This window comes from Dermacentor variabilis, chromosome 1 (assembly GCF_050947875.1).
Source record: "Dermacentor variabilis isolate Ectoservices chromosome 1, ASM5094787v1, whole genome shotgun sequence".
Lineage (NCBI taxonomy): Eukaryota > Metazoa > Arthropoda > Arachnida > Ixodida > Ixodidae > Dermacentor > Dermacentor variabilis.
Window position 1 is genome coordinate 226,129,458 of NC_134568.1, and position 14,140 is coordinate 226,143,597.

General features: G+C 43.5%; 1 protein-coding gene across 6 annotated transcripts in view; it reads right to left on the reverse strand.

Annotated features, from left to right (window-relative positions):
- Positions 1 to 269: 269 nt before the first annotated feature.
- Positions 270 to 14,140, reverse strand: part of LOC142557868 (uncharacterized) — a 60,840-nt gene continuing 46,969 nt past the window's right edge. For 2 of the 6 annotated variants that reach the window (XR_012822890.1, XR_012822891.1), the window contains exons 2-4: positions 12,386 to 12,536; positions 5,311 to 5,449; positions 270 to 1,012 (exon numbers count right to left, since the gene is read on the reverse strand). Coding sequence is in view for 1 of the 6 variants with exons in the window: in XM_075670084.1 (XP_075526199.1) it covers positions 5,384 to 5,449; positions 6,978 to 7,034; positions 12,386 to 12,536 (274 nt within the window). In the remaining 5 variants the exon portion in view is untranslated. Of the gene's footprint in view, positions 1,013 to 2,027; positions 2,123 to 5,310; positions 5,450 to 6,977; positions 7,035 to 8,004; positions 8,322 to 12,385; positions 12,537 to 14,140 lie in introns of those variants that run through there. The other 4 variants (XM_075670084.1, XR_012822893.1, XR_012822892.1 and 1 more) reach the window with 4 other exon arrangements.

Genomic DNA, 14,140 nt, shown 5'->3' on the forward strand with positions numbered 1-14,140 from the left:
GCACCAGCATACTTTCACTGGCATGAAAATGCATGGATTCATATGCAAAATCCACATATTCAATTCCCGCAACCGAATACAGCCAATCAATACCACTGTTGCCTTAGTTAAACTGCACTATAAATGGTTGCATGAAATACTAATGGCAGCAGAACCAAGTGCTACAATGTGTGAGAGTGCATATTGAGCAAGGAAAAACAGCATGCAGAAAGGCTGTTTCCTGTCTTTACACAGACACAACCTTCTATAATGGCTCATAGATACTTAAGGGAACAGTAAAAACACAGTTTATTTAATAAATACAATTGTGATGGAGTATGGTTGCCATGAACACGACTAACACAGTGGGTCCTTAGTAAGTTTGCAGAGAACTTACATTATCAATGCAACAAAAATAAAATTGTCTTAGTTACAATTGTAAATGAAATGTTCTTAAAAAGGTAAAGCGGCTGATTAGCTTTTTTTTGAGAGCATCACCATATGTAGCATACTGAATTTCCAGACAAAGCAAACATTGCTAAGTCTTAGACAGAATTGTAAGCTTTATTAAAAGACAGCAACGGTACATTTACAATGCTCTCTTTTGAATAAGTCTTTCCAGTAACCAATGTTTTAAATGACTTACTTTGCCTAAATAATGGCTGCAAAAGCTACACCACTCTTCACATTAGCTTATAGAACAATTTCTCAAAACACACACACACAACTGATTTGTGGTGCTTTCAAAAGTTACTGATTGGAATTACAACTGAACTTCAGCTGGTCTACCGCAAAGAGCTCATTGTGGGCCCTGGAGCCATGTTTTGATCAGCAGGCCTACCATTTCTGCTAACTGGAAATGCTTGATTTTCACCCTGGAATACTTGGTTGCATTCTTCTATTCACAACTGGGACTCCCACGCAGAAAGTTGGTCGATGAGATGACGGGTGTGGATCTTCCTTCTTTGTGCCATGTCAGGGAAAGATGCAGCTGCTTACACGGGGACTGGCGTACTCAATAGTTTCAGGTATTCTGCACCAGTTAAAGAAAGATGCTAAGTGTAAACCAAACTGCACATCAGAATTATTGCTCTCTTTCAAAAGCAAGCAATGCACCTAGGAAAAATTTGAGTACAGACACAAAAAATTTTGTATCCCACTTCTTTGCTTTATTAGGTAGCTGCCGTCCACACAATTAAGACATGGAGCCTCAATTCCTTGAGCAGCACTAATAAATATTACATCACATTTTATGCAAATAGTTTAAGATGTGCACCAAGTGCAGCACTAGTTTAGACTTGAAGCAGAAGACTATCCACATTACCAGAACCAGTTGGCACTCATGCGGTTCCAAAAACAACTCAAGCACAAGCCATTTGGCTCAATGCAGTAGTTGACGGTCTTACAATGACAGTTTCGCTAAAAGCTTTCAAATTGGCCCTTCCAATTGAGCGCTTCTTTTGGAATGCAGGACTCCTTCCCCTGTTATGCTGTTTAAATGTTGAATAGTCTTTGCTTTCATCAGCATGGTCGTAGTGTGCGTTAGAGCACTGCACAAGCCTGGTTTTTCAGCCTGGGCCCGGCCCGAGCATACATGACCAAGCCCAGCCCGGGCCCATGTTACTTAGCCTGGGCCTGGCCCAGCCCCAGTTCATTACTAAGCTTAGCAGGGGCTCTGTATGCATGACCAGGCCCAGCCCGGGCACACTGGAGGAAATTTGTTGTTGATGATTATTGGTCCCTTGCCCGGTGTAGCGGGTGATCAGACCGAACATGCGGTGTGTACATACATTGAAATGTTGCTTTACCTGCAATGGTAGTTTAGTGTTGAAGCTGTTGTGCTGTTAAGCTATAGGATGTGGTTTCGATTCCTGGCCACGGCGGCCACATTTTGATGGGGACGAAACGCAAAAACACCCGTGTACTTATTATGGAATGCATTGTAATCATCTCGTGGTTCTGGCACGCAATGCGTCAGAATATAAACAAAATATGTTGCTTATGCGGTACATGAAAAGTCATTACAATAAAAGCATAGCGACACCCACCGTGGTTGCTTAGTGGCGATATAGTGTTGGGATGCTAAGCATGAGGTCACGGAATCAAATCCCGGCCACAACGGCCACACTTCGATGGGGGCGAACTGCAAAAACACCCGTGTACTTAGATTTAGGTGCACATTAAAGAACCCCAGGTGGTCCAAATTATTCCGGAGTCCTTCAGTACAGTGTGGCTCGTAATAAGATCAAGGTTTTGGCACGTAGAACCCCATAATTTAAAGTATAGAGACAATAAAACATAGCAAGAAAGTTTTCAAAAGAAAGTGTACAACTAACATGAAAAAGTGGATAGAAGCAAACCCAGGGAATTCTCTTTAATGCTCGTCTACACTTCATGTTCGAAACAATAATATTACAAGTTCTTAAAAGAGGCTCCTGATTAATAATTTGTTGCAGAAGACAATAAAGCTTAAGGTGGTGGTGAACAGAAAGCAAATGCAGATGAAATGCAAACAGTTCATATTACGACTGCGACATGAAATGTAATCACAACGTACAATATAAATTACATAATCAAGCTGTCATGCACCATGCTTCAGGCTATCCGAGATAAAAGGTTCCTCCCTTTTTTATGAAATAAAGATAGAAAATACACTTAAAATAACATGCATAAAACTCTACATGTTCTTGTGTAAAAACAGCAGGTTGTCCAGGCCCTCCGGCTTCAAGCAGGTTTTCCCTCTTGGAGTACATACCCAGCTGCACTAAAATTGCGTTCGCTACTTACAGACTGTACCTTATGTGTCGGCCTCACCTTCTTGGGGTTTAATCAGCTACAGTATATAAGCAATAAGCGATCGAAAGCTTTGTTTCTATGATGAGAACATCAGTGGTCTGGCCCATTGCCTGTGCTGTTATTCTTCTGCTCGTGAGCATGAATTTACCTGGATCGTACGATTTTGTCCTGTGAGGTCCTCTAGCATGTGAATATATATATATATATAGTCAAATTCACGAGCATACAGCATAAAATAAATGCACAAGTAGAAAGAGACACCATTACGTTAGCACTAAAATAGTATTTCAGTATAGAGATTGTTAATAGTGCAATCACAAAAGCTGTAACAGGAGAACTGTATGAAGAGCAGTTTTTGCATAATTTATTTTTCTTTATGCAGAAACAACATACGGTTTTGTCAAAAAAAGAATGGGAACTTCATCTGTTTTTCTGTTTTCTTTGCTCACGTATACTAAGAGCCAGCTCTTTGCATGTATCACTTCAGCTTGGCACAAAGTATAGCACATAAATGTTATGCAATGCTTAACATTTCTGTGTGCTCAGAGGCCCGACTTATGCCCTTTAATGAGCGAACCCGGGCCGAGCCCGTGCCTGTTGAAAAACGCTTTGGACGACCCGGGCCTGTGCAGTGCTCTAGTGTGCGTGCACACGTCTGTTAAGTTTGGTATCATGAGACTGCCACATCAAGTTCCGAAGACATGAATAAACTCCTGTTTCATGTCCAAAGACATACTAGACTTGGCATATGTTTTGAATGGGGGTGGCGGGGGGTATTCCTTAAGCACCCACCTAGTGGACTGTCCATTTTGGCTGCTGGTGAAGTGCTGATTAGCTAGGGCTGGGGTACCAGTGAAGAGGAGGCATGTGCCCCCAGCAAGTCTTGCCTTCCACCTCCTCACTGGTACAGCTCCAGCGAATTAACGGTGGCCGAGACGGACAGTCCACGAATATCCCTCCTAGACACACTAAAAGGTAATCTATTAATTCTAATAATACTATATTATTGTACAAGGAATTGAGGTTCCATAGCATGATTACGAAACAGCGCTAAACCACAGGACGAAGAGAGAGAGACACAGACCATGGCGTTGTACTAGCAACCAAGTGTCCTTATTCTTTTAGCATATATGTACTCTACCACTATCCCAAAGCACAAAAGCAACAGAAATTCAGCATGCACAGGGGCAATAAATTGTAATCAATGAGATAAAAAGGCTATTTCCTTCGGGAGGAGAGAAATGGAGGGGAGGCTACATACGCTTCGCCGCTATTATGGATGTGAAAGGTTTCATAAATAAGGCATGCACGGTCATCGTGGTATTATGACAAGTGGGTCACATCTTTAAAAGATGGCTTGCAGCCACATTCATTGCAATGAAGTGAAAAGTGACTATCTCTAGCTTGTTTTCATCCTTGTTCGAGTGTTTGCGCATGCGGTCATTGATGCACCACCCTGTTTGACCAATGTAGAAACGCTTGCATGAAAGAGGAATCTTATAGACAACACAGTCACAACAGTCAGCAACAAACCTCTCCCTGTGCTGCTTTTTATAACTTTTTTTTTTTGTTCTCGGTCACCCGACTGACTTGGCGGCAAAGTCTACCTAACTTATTTTGGGCAGTGAACAACAACGTAATGCCTGCCCTGTTGACAACCTTTTTGAGATTATGCACAACCTGGTGCATATATGGTATAACCGCAACCATTTGCCGTGAGTGATTCTAAGATTGAGCGGCTGCCAATTGTTTTCTTTTAGGGCTGTTGCGAGGCTTTCAGTGATGCTAGTTTAAAAGCGGGAACGGGAAACATGCGAGCTTCAGCCTGGCTACTTGCGATTCGAAGCTTGTATTTACTTGGTGGTCACAGGATCTGATGAAAGCCCACCTTCATACAAGATTTTGCTATTACGGCGCTTGCTTATCTTTGAGTGCGCTGAGAAAAAAGGGAGAAGTCTCTTATGAGACTGAGGAGAATAACCCCAACATACATGGCTGTTTAAGAACAAGAGCTCCAAGTCTAAGAAACGCAGCTTATTGTCTGACGGATGCTTCGTGGTCAACTCAAAGACACCTAATACTGTGCGGAACACGTCATATATTGTAGCAGGAGCAGGCTGCGCATCAGGAGTGTTATTATTATGAAAAATTAAACAGTCATCAATGTGTCGCATCACTTTTACAGTGTTCATCTGGCTGAGCTTAGCTTTAAGATTGCGGTCATAGCTGGCCAATAAAATGTCACTTTGAACAGGGGCAACACATGAACCGTGCACACACCTTTCTTTTGTATAAAGAGCTTATCTTTCATGCTGATGAAAGTGGAAAGCATATAGAACTTTAAGAGTTCTAAAAACCTGTCGACATTGATGCCACATGCATTCTGAAACTTAAGAACACCATATTTGTCAATGCAATGGCCAACTTTGATGCACACATCTTCTTGAGGCAATAAGTAATATAAGTCTTTGATGTCCACAGTAAAGGCTTGGACAGCCTTTGGACATTCTTCACGGAGAAAGGTGGAGACAGTACCTGGCGTCTTTATGAGGAAGGGGTCATCGATGTCGAGGAGGCACAAAAGCTTTTGCAGGAACACCCCCACTTGTCATTGCCAGGTTCCGCACTCAGAAACAGTGGCCCAGAAAGGCACAGTTCCTTGCGAGTCTTGGCACTGAAAAACACAGAAAGGCTGATTCCTTTGCAGGACTTTACAGAGGAGGCCAGTTTTGAGAGTCTGGCTTTTCTGCAAAGCTGAACTGCCCTTGTTTTCACCTTCACAGGAACCACTCCTTGCACTTCCTTGAAGTTGCCTAGAATGGCTAAATCTGCTTTGTTCTTGTACAAACCACTACGCATCACGACAAATCCACCTTCTTTGTCAGACAGGAGCAGCTTAAGCCCAGCTTCTCGAAGGACGGTCACTGCTGTGCGGAGCCAAACTATGTTGCCTTTCTTAACCTGCTAGGGCAGGCAGTCAACACCTTCTCTGATACATCTGTCAGCTTCATTTGTTCTTCCTCTACCAGCAGCTGTCCTGACGAGGCTGAGCAGTTCCGTCTTGTCCAGAACAGGATGCTCACAAAATTTAGGGTCAAGCCCCAGTGAATCAGCCACATTCTTCGCGATTGAGGCGTCTCTGAGTATCATGATCTCTTGACCTTAACCTGTATTTTGACGTCTTTTCCTAAGCAGATGAACCACCAAGTTGCCCTACAAGAACACGACTGTCTAGGAGAGAAAAAAAAAACCCAGACCAGTGTTGTGGTCTGCATCCCTCTCTTTGGCCTGTTGTTTAGTGCTATTTTCTGCTTGTAATCATGAACACACCAGCTCAAACGCGTACTCTTCTGCAGTTCCATAGCATATTTACTGGGTTGACAGCTACTCATTATTGGTATAAAACATAACAAAAATTGTGCAACATACTCTTTAGGAGAAAAGAAAAAACTAAGTACTCTTGTCAGAACAATGACAAATAAGCTCATCATTGTTGTTTGGATATCATATTCACATTGGATATGGTAAATTTCAACAAAGAAAGGCCATTTTCCTTACTAACAAGTAGCGCAACACAAAAGTTCCTTTCCTGAAGCTGACACAGCATTTAAGGCTAAACCCCATGAGCGCGATTCTGTGCGCGACAGCGACGGCTTCGAGCGACAGATCGGGCCGTCGCGCGAACACAACGCTCGGTCTTGTCGTGCGATCACTCGGTTCCGCAAATCTAGAATTCGTCGCTCGTCGCCCGGAAGTGCTATGAGTGACTAGCCAATAGTAGGCAGCTGGAACGAGATGTATATTAGTGACGTACTACCAATTTGCTCACGTGCGCGCTTCTCAGTATACAAACGGAACGAGCGAACTACCGAATTTCGATATTTAAACGAAAAGAAACCTACTGCAAGACCCTTCAGAAATACTTTATGCTTTGTACAGACAAACAAATCAACTTAAATAATTATAGCAAGTGCCACGCCAGGTTTGGCGCTAACTCGATCCTCTAATACCGGCAACACTGGGAGCTGTCGCATGAAGCGGTCACTCGCTTGGAGTTTGACATCTGGGTGACGAGCGAACGCGACAGCCATCTCCATCGCGTCGCTTGTCGTGCGCAAGATTGCTTGCATGGGGTTTATACTTTAATAACAGTTCAAGAGACAACATTGCAATTTGGCAAGGTAGAATTCAGGTGTACTTACATCTAAATCAAAAGCTAGAAGGCTCTCTTTCAATAAATTTAAGTATTGTTCACTTCCCTATGTGTAAAAAAACAGAGCAAACAGGGCCGGATTAATAAAAATGGGGGCCCTGGGCTAATGCGCATGCAGGCCCTTTTCCCCTATACTGATCCCCCTCCCCTCCCCGTCGCCTGCTACGCTACTGGAAATATGCAGTTTCATTTTAATTTCACCAAATTAAAAAGAACGAAGTGCGATCAACAGGATTGTTATTGTTATTATTATGAGGAAAACAACAAAACTTGCTTGAAACATGCGCTGTTGTAAACACCAACACATATGTTCACTTTGCGATTAATCTGCATTCTGTTTTCAGCAAAAGCTAGGCTTTAAGGAAAAGTTTAGTGCACTCAAGATGAACAAGAACATAGAAAAGACAACACAGCTCAAATGTCGATCCTTCTGAAGCTAGGCTTTGTTTGCATCACTAAGTTTAATCCCGTGAAGAGATGCATGGTTGTATCCAAAACATTCTTTATTAAAATTCGAGTATCAGACTGCAGTAATCGTTATACATGTTACTCTATAAATATGCAATAGATATATACAATACTTAAGGCAATACAAACACCATAAAAATGCACCAAAATACAGATGAAAATTACCAACTGTAATTACAAAACATTATTTGAAAATATTTTCGTTAAAGGTAAGACAAGCAAGGACCGCGCCAAACAAACGTGGCATTATCAAGAACAACAAAAATACAGTTCTTTATAAGCACGCTAAATATCTCAAGAAGAACAAACAAGAGACGACCAACGAAGATTTGCATATCTTGAATTACACTGCTCAGCGTTTCATTGGCAACATGGAGGCTGGGAGGCGACAACGAACTTATTGGAACCATTCATGTATAGCGCAAACAGTCCTTTTCTAAAATGGCATCTTTCGTGCCTTCGCTTTTGCAAAATCAGATGTAGTCTTTTCGAAAGATAGATCGCGGAGGTCACTTTCAATGGACATGATAGCAAGCAAGCGAGTTCACCTTGTCGTCAAGGAGGTTTGAACGAAGGCGATTTCTTTATCAGCGACACCTTAGAAAACGATCGTTCGGTCTCACAGTTTGCCACGGGTATGCTTAAGTACATTTGCAAAGCAATAGAAAGGTTTAGAAACACATCAATAAGCTTTCTTTTGTGTAGCAACTTCATCATTCCCAGGGGACTCGTGTCCTGGCATACAGAGTTGTGCAGAAAGTTCGCAAACTGAACAATTTCAGCAGAAAATGCTGGCTCCAAATCATTTTTGTAGGTTTTCACCAACTTCTCAGCCTGCTGTGCCAGAGAGGCCTCGCTCCCAACTTATGTTAGCAATTTTAAGATTCCAAACCTTTCACAGAGTTCAGTGTAGGCAGCCTTTCGCACTCGCAAAGCAGAGCCTAGACTCAAGTACAACATTGTAGGTCTCTACGATAAACTTTTTTCTACCTTGTAGCGCACTACTGCTTTTTCCGTCCGGGTGCTTACTGAAAACAATGCGTTTGCCCTCATCCTGGTAACATTGATTGGTACTTAGCGTGTGTGCTCTCTTCGAAGCTATCAAAGAGAAGGTCGCAAAGAATTAACAAAACCTTCTAGAGAGCTCAGCAGGTCTACAGCAGTTGAAATGTCTAGGCCTGGTTTCTGAAGTGCTACACTCGTTTTGTCAAAGAGCTTCAAGATTTCACTCCAGAAAATCGCCATGAATGCAGTCTCTAGTTTTTTCATTTTCTTGGAGAGTGCGCTTCGTTCCTACTGTCACCGTTTTCTTCCTCATTCTTTGATATAGCTTCAAGGCAACACAAGACTGCATTGAAATTTTTCAGAATGGCCTTACATGACTCAGCGTGTCTTGACCACCTGGCCTCAGAGAGACTTCAAAACAAGCTGCTGGCCAGTTCCACCCATGCTGTCCAAAAGATACCTCCACCGCTTAGGTGAGGCAGCAAAGAACACATACAGTCTCTGAATTACAGTGAAAAATTTGACTGTCTCAAGGCAACTGTCAACGCTACACACGCCAACTAAGTTCAGTGAACGACCAGCACATGGGACGTAGACTGCCAATTCATTCAGGTGTTTGATTTGAGCTGGCAGTCCTTTGTATTTTCCTGACATATTACTCGCATTATCATAAGCTTGGCCCCTACAATCATCAATTGAGATGCCATTGGTCGTCAAGAGGGACATCACGGTATCGAAAAGATACATGCTGGTATGCGATTCAATCGGAACAAATCCAAGAAAGCATTCGTACACTTTCCCATTTAAATAGTATCGTAAAACAACTGACAGATGATCAACGTGAGTAAGGTCTGGAGTCAAATCAACAATTAGAAACAAGTATTTTGCGCGTTTCACTTCGCCAACGAGACGTTCCTTGACAGCCTTTGCCATATGCCCGATAAATTCATCACAAATGGTTTTTGACAGATACGATGGGTGACCTTTTCCTTTGTTCCCGTAGCGTTTGATGTGCTCCTCAAGAAAGGGATCAAACTTGGCAATGGCTTCAAGCACTCCCATATAATTGCCATTTCTCTGTGAACCAAAAATCTCCTCACTGCCCCTAAATGCTAGGTTGCGCTCAGCTAGAAGCTTAACTACAACGACTACGCACTTCAACACCTCTGTCCAGTAAGTGGTCTCAGTGACAAGATGCTTAACCAGCTCCTTGTCAATTGTGCTGCTAGATTTAGAGCGGGCGAGCCATGCTGCCACGCAGTTCCGGTGCTCGACGCTATTTTCATGTGTGCAAACCTTTTCTTCTGCTCTTTTCCAATCAGAAAAGCTGTGTGTGGTGAAAGCACTGGGGTTGCTTGAAATCGAAAACAGTTTGCACATGAAACAGTAAACGGAACCTTTGGACTCCGAGTACATTAACCAGTGTCGCTCGTACGCCTCCCCATTTACAGCCTTTCGCACGAAAAGATGAGGTGACATATAGCGTTTCTGAGTTTTGTATTGCATTTAGGAATACAGAAAATTTTCTGCCTGATTTTGAAAATACAATGGCCCTTTCTCAAGGCATACACTCCGAAAGCGGTCAGTAATAACGTCCGGCCACTTAGCAGGGTCACTTCAGAGAATCTCGCAACGTACCTCTTACTGCGGGGGTGTCTGTATTTCTCTGTTGCCGCAATGAGAAGCAGTCTCATTCGTCCTCTTGAGGCCCACTTTGTGAGTGGGAACATGATAATTTGAAGCCAAACTAGCAGGAAACAAGTGAGTCGGCTCTTGGAGTGTTGTTTCCTGGTGCTCGTTAGTAGAAGGAGGCTCATCGGGAGGTTTGGCACCTGTTGATCTGTAGTAGTATAAATAAGGCGTCGCGGACCGGACAGCTGGAGCTCTGTGGCAGGGGCCCGGCCGAGTAGCACAGACGTTGCTGGCTCAGGAACAGGACAGGGCTCGGTTAGCGTCGGTTGCTGAGAAATATGGACGACCAAGGTTGGCACCGTTTTCACAGGATCCAGACAACCAACATGAGTCAAACCTTGCTTCTTGTCAGGAAACCGTGGTGATGGTATTGGCAAGCCTTCACAGAAGTACAGTCGGTACTATTGGGAGTTTGACACGGATTCTAGGTAGAGTGATCATACTGCTCCATGGAAGCTGCATTCAGTAGGTACTTTGTCATCTTTGGCAGCTTCTTTTCACGCTCTTCTCTTTCTAACTTTGCCTTTCGTTTAGACGCACCACTTTGATGCTTCCGACCGAGCATTTTCGCATGAATAGATGCTATGTGTTCACCGGGCACTTTGTCAGTCCGACGTGACCGCAGGTGTCCAATGATGGCCGTCCCGATGACTGGCGCACGCTGCCTGGATGGTCCGTGGCTGGCTGAGAGTGGTGCGTTTCTCGAGAGCTCCTCAGCGGGCAGGCTTAAGCAAGCTTAACCGGCGGCTCAGGTCTGAATCGCAGCCCACGATCAACTTCCCTTTATAGACGCGCGCTACGTCAATCTGTTACTAGCGCCAAATCAGGCATTCACATATGCATATAGTTCCTTGTACAAATTCCCTCCTTCTCCATACAATCTCACTCCTCTTTTTCCGGTCTCGTCTTCCGATTGGCCAGGAGCAATCGTCTGTTCTGGGAGGTTCTCGATTTTTCTTTCGCCCCGTCAACGCCGAGCGCGAACACGAAGGGGAGAGGGTGACTCCTAGCGTGGGCGAAGTTATGCGCCCTTTGTCGCCTCTGAGTCATTTTTTTTTCTACTTTCTGGAAAGTTTGGCGGCCAGTTTGACCTACTTTTTTCGTTGAGTGCGCGCGAGGCTGCGCAGCCACTAGGCAGGAATGCGCCCTGGAGACAGGCCTTTGTGTCCAGCTCTCCAACTTCCCCCTTCACTCTTCCACAACCCCAGCCCGAGCAGTGAACACTCCATGCCCCACGGCACGTGGTCAAAAGCACGTGTGACGTCTTCTTTCCTTTCCTGCCTAGACTCTGCGTTCAGACTCATCATGATCTGCTATTGGACTCATCCTCCCTCGCCCAAATTACCATCACGGTAAAGAAAAGTCAAATGGGAGGCACTGCAGCACATCCTTTCTATGAGAAGGACAGCGGCGGAACTATTTGTGAGGTGGAGGGTGGCGTGGTGGTGACGAGGGGCAAGGGAGATTTAGGTCCTCATCCCACATTACATGTTTTAGGTGTTTCCCCCTTGCCCCTCCTCTCCAGACAGCACTGGACAGACGGACTGACAGGAAACAACGAAAACTCTTCGAAACAAACGCACCTCGCTTCGTAAGAGAGAGGGCCCCGCCGGGGTGGCGGGGAATTCCTGTTTTTGCAGCTCGACAAGCTCTCCCCGAATGATCAGGCTAAACGCATGCTGCTACATTAGGCGGGGGGCCCCGTCTGCTCGTTCTGGTTTTCTTGCTTCCTACATGTCGCTCGAAATTCCGTTGTCCATGGTTCCATATACTAAGCAGGTTAGAATAAATGGGCCCCCTTCTCCTACTGTCCGAGGTGAGGCCCTGGGCTGCAGCCCCCTTAGGCCCCCCCCCCCCCCTGATCCAGCGCTGAGAGCAAGCATTCTATGTAATTAAGGTAATAAAATGCATCACATTTATCTCTGAGTTGCAGATGATACTCAAGCAGCAGTTTTGTTAGCCATGATGCTACTGTTTTGATAGCAGAATGTGACAGCACACTGGCTCAAGTGGGGTTGTTCCTAGCAGCCTCTGAAATTCAGACAACACTAATCAACACATGCAGGTAGTACACATGATTACATAAATTAGAATGGCATAATCTGAAAGGAACAGTGCAAATGTGATAGCTCATTATTCTACAAAGAAAATGCACCTTGCGTTAGCCTTGTTCATGCTGGAAAAAATTGTCATTGCCTTTTCTGTGCAGCCAAATGAATTCTGCATACATACCTTCAAGCTCACATTGAATGACTCGCATTCAATTTCTCCTGAAGTGAGAAAGGGCACCACACTTTCTTTACTATTTGGCACAGATTGTGATTTAAACAAAGACAGCTTGCACAGAGTTTCAAATGCGACCTGCCAGGTGAAGACAGGTGCTCTGAAAGAGAGAGGGAGAAATTCATATGCTGAGAACAACGAAAATTAACGATACAGGCTACATTAACTTCCATTAAGCATTACTAAGTGACATAACACTGCAAGTGATACAGCTGTCTTGACAGCCACACAGGTTAGTGCAGCACATAAACTATAAGTAAAAATAGAATAAAGACCAACTGAAGGCTAGGATTTATTTAAAAAAATTTAAATAAATTGTATGCATTCTACAGAAACTATACATGCAAAAGTAATTTAAAGTTCACCATGATTTCCAGATAAGCATTTTACATTTCACACTGGAACACTTAAAAAGGCCAGACAGTACTAAATTTCTTAAGCTTGTAGTCTCATTTAGCTAATGCAGAAAGGTTATTGTGCACTCAGAACAGCAGTGCCTGACAGATTTTTGAACTACTGCTTTTTTCATGAAAGTTGCATGTGAATTGTGCAACTGAGAAGCCAAAACTGTTTGGTGTGCTTGATACTTAGACGAACCCGAAATATTTGGTCTGGCCCTATCTGAGATTTAACACTATTGATTACACCAGCCATGTCTCTCAAGGCAGCATAAAGTTCGTCATTCCATTATCATTTGTCTTATCAGAAACTTTGAGAGCCTTTCTCTGGGTCTGTTTACCTTTCATATGGTTCACTCACTGTGCTCTTTGTTGTCTCTGTTCGACATACATGACATTTGAAAGGAACATATTGAAGGACTTAGCAGTATGTTCAGCACAAGAAAGTGGCTAAGAGTTTAATGTGTCTTTATAGCATGTGGGGAGTCATCTTCCCAAAACCTTACAATATTAATAATTGTGTTTGCTGTCTCGTGCACCACTATTGTTATGTGAAGCTACAGCCTGAGCTGCTGAGGATTTTGTTGTGCTACATTGCGGCTGCCCTTAAAACAGCATCGCAAACTTTTCTCTTTACTGGCATCATTGTAAAAAAAAAAAAAAAGAGGCCATAGCTGTAGGCGACAGTTGGTTTTATTTGCATTGCCTTCATGTCCGAAAGTGGAGTGGATACACTTGACTTCCATGAGCTAAATGTGAGGCCATTATCAGGATCTTTCTTTCTCGATTTGCAAAGGATAACGTAAGGTGTTGAGGAGACTTGCATGATAAATTTTTATTATGCTTATTTTTCGTCAGTAGCTGCAGCCTGCATGTGATAGTTATGCGATCATGTTTTACTAGAGTGCATAGTGATGAAGAATACAATGGTTTAACATCACAATATGGCTGGTGATCGACCACCGCATATACAGTCTGAATACACAGTTCTCATAGCAGCCTCAAAGCCAGTACCACATTCACTTCGCCAAAAAGGTATTTAAAAAAAATCGTCCTAACAAACTTAATAAACTTGCACTCTGGAAGAGGTTGTGTCAATAACTACATAAACACAACAATCCAAAACGTTAAATGACATTCGTTCAAATCGTGCAACATGGTTTTCAGCAAAATAGAAACACTTCAGACATAAAAATTACGCAGATCCCTCGCACTGTGGGAATTGATGCAAGCAAAGCTTTCTGTGCTGTTTGTTTTGATTGACGATAATTAGTGTGATGTTGCCGGCAAATGTTAAATTTCTTCA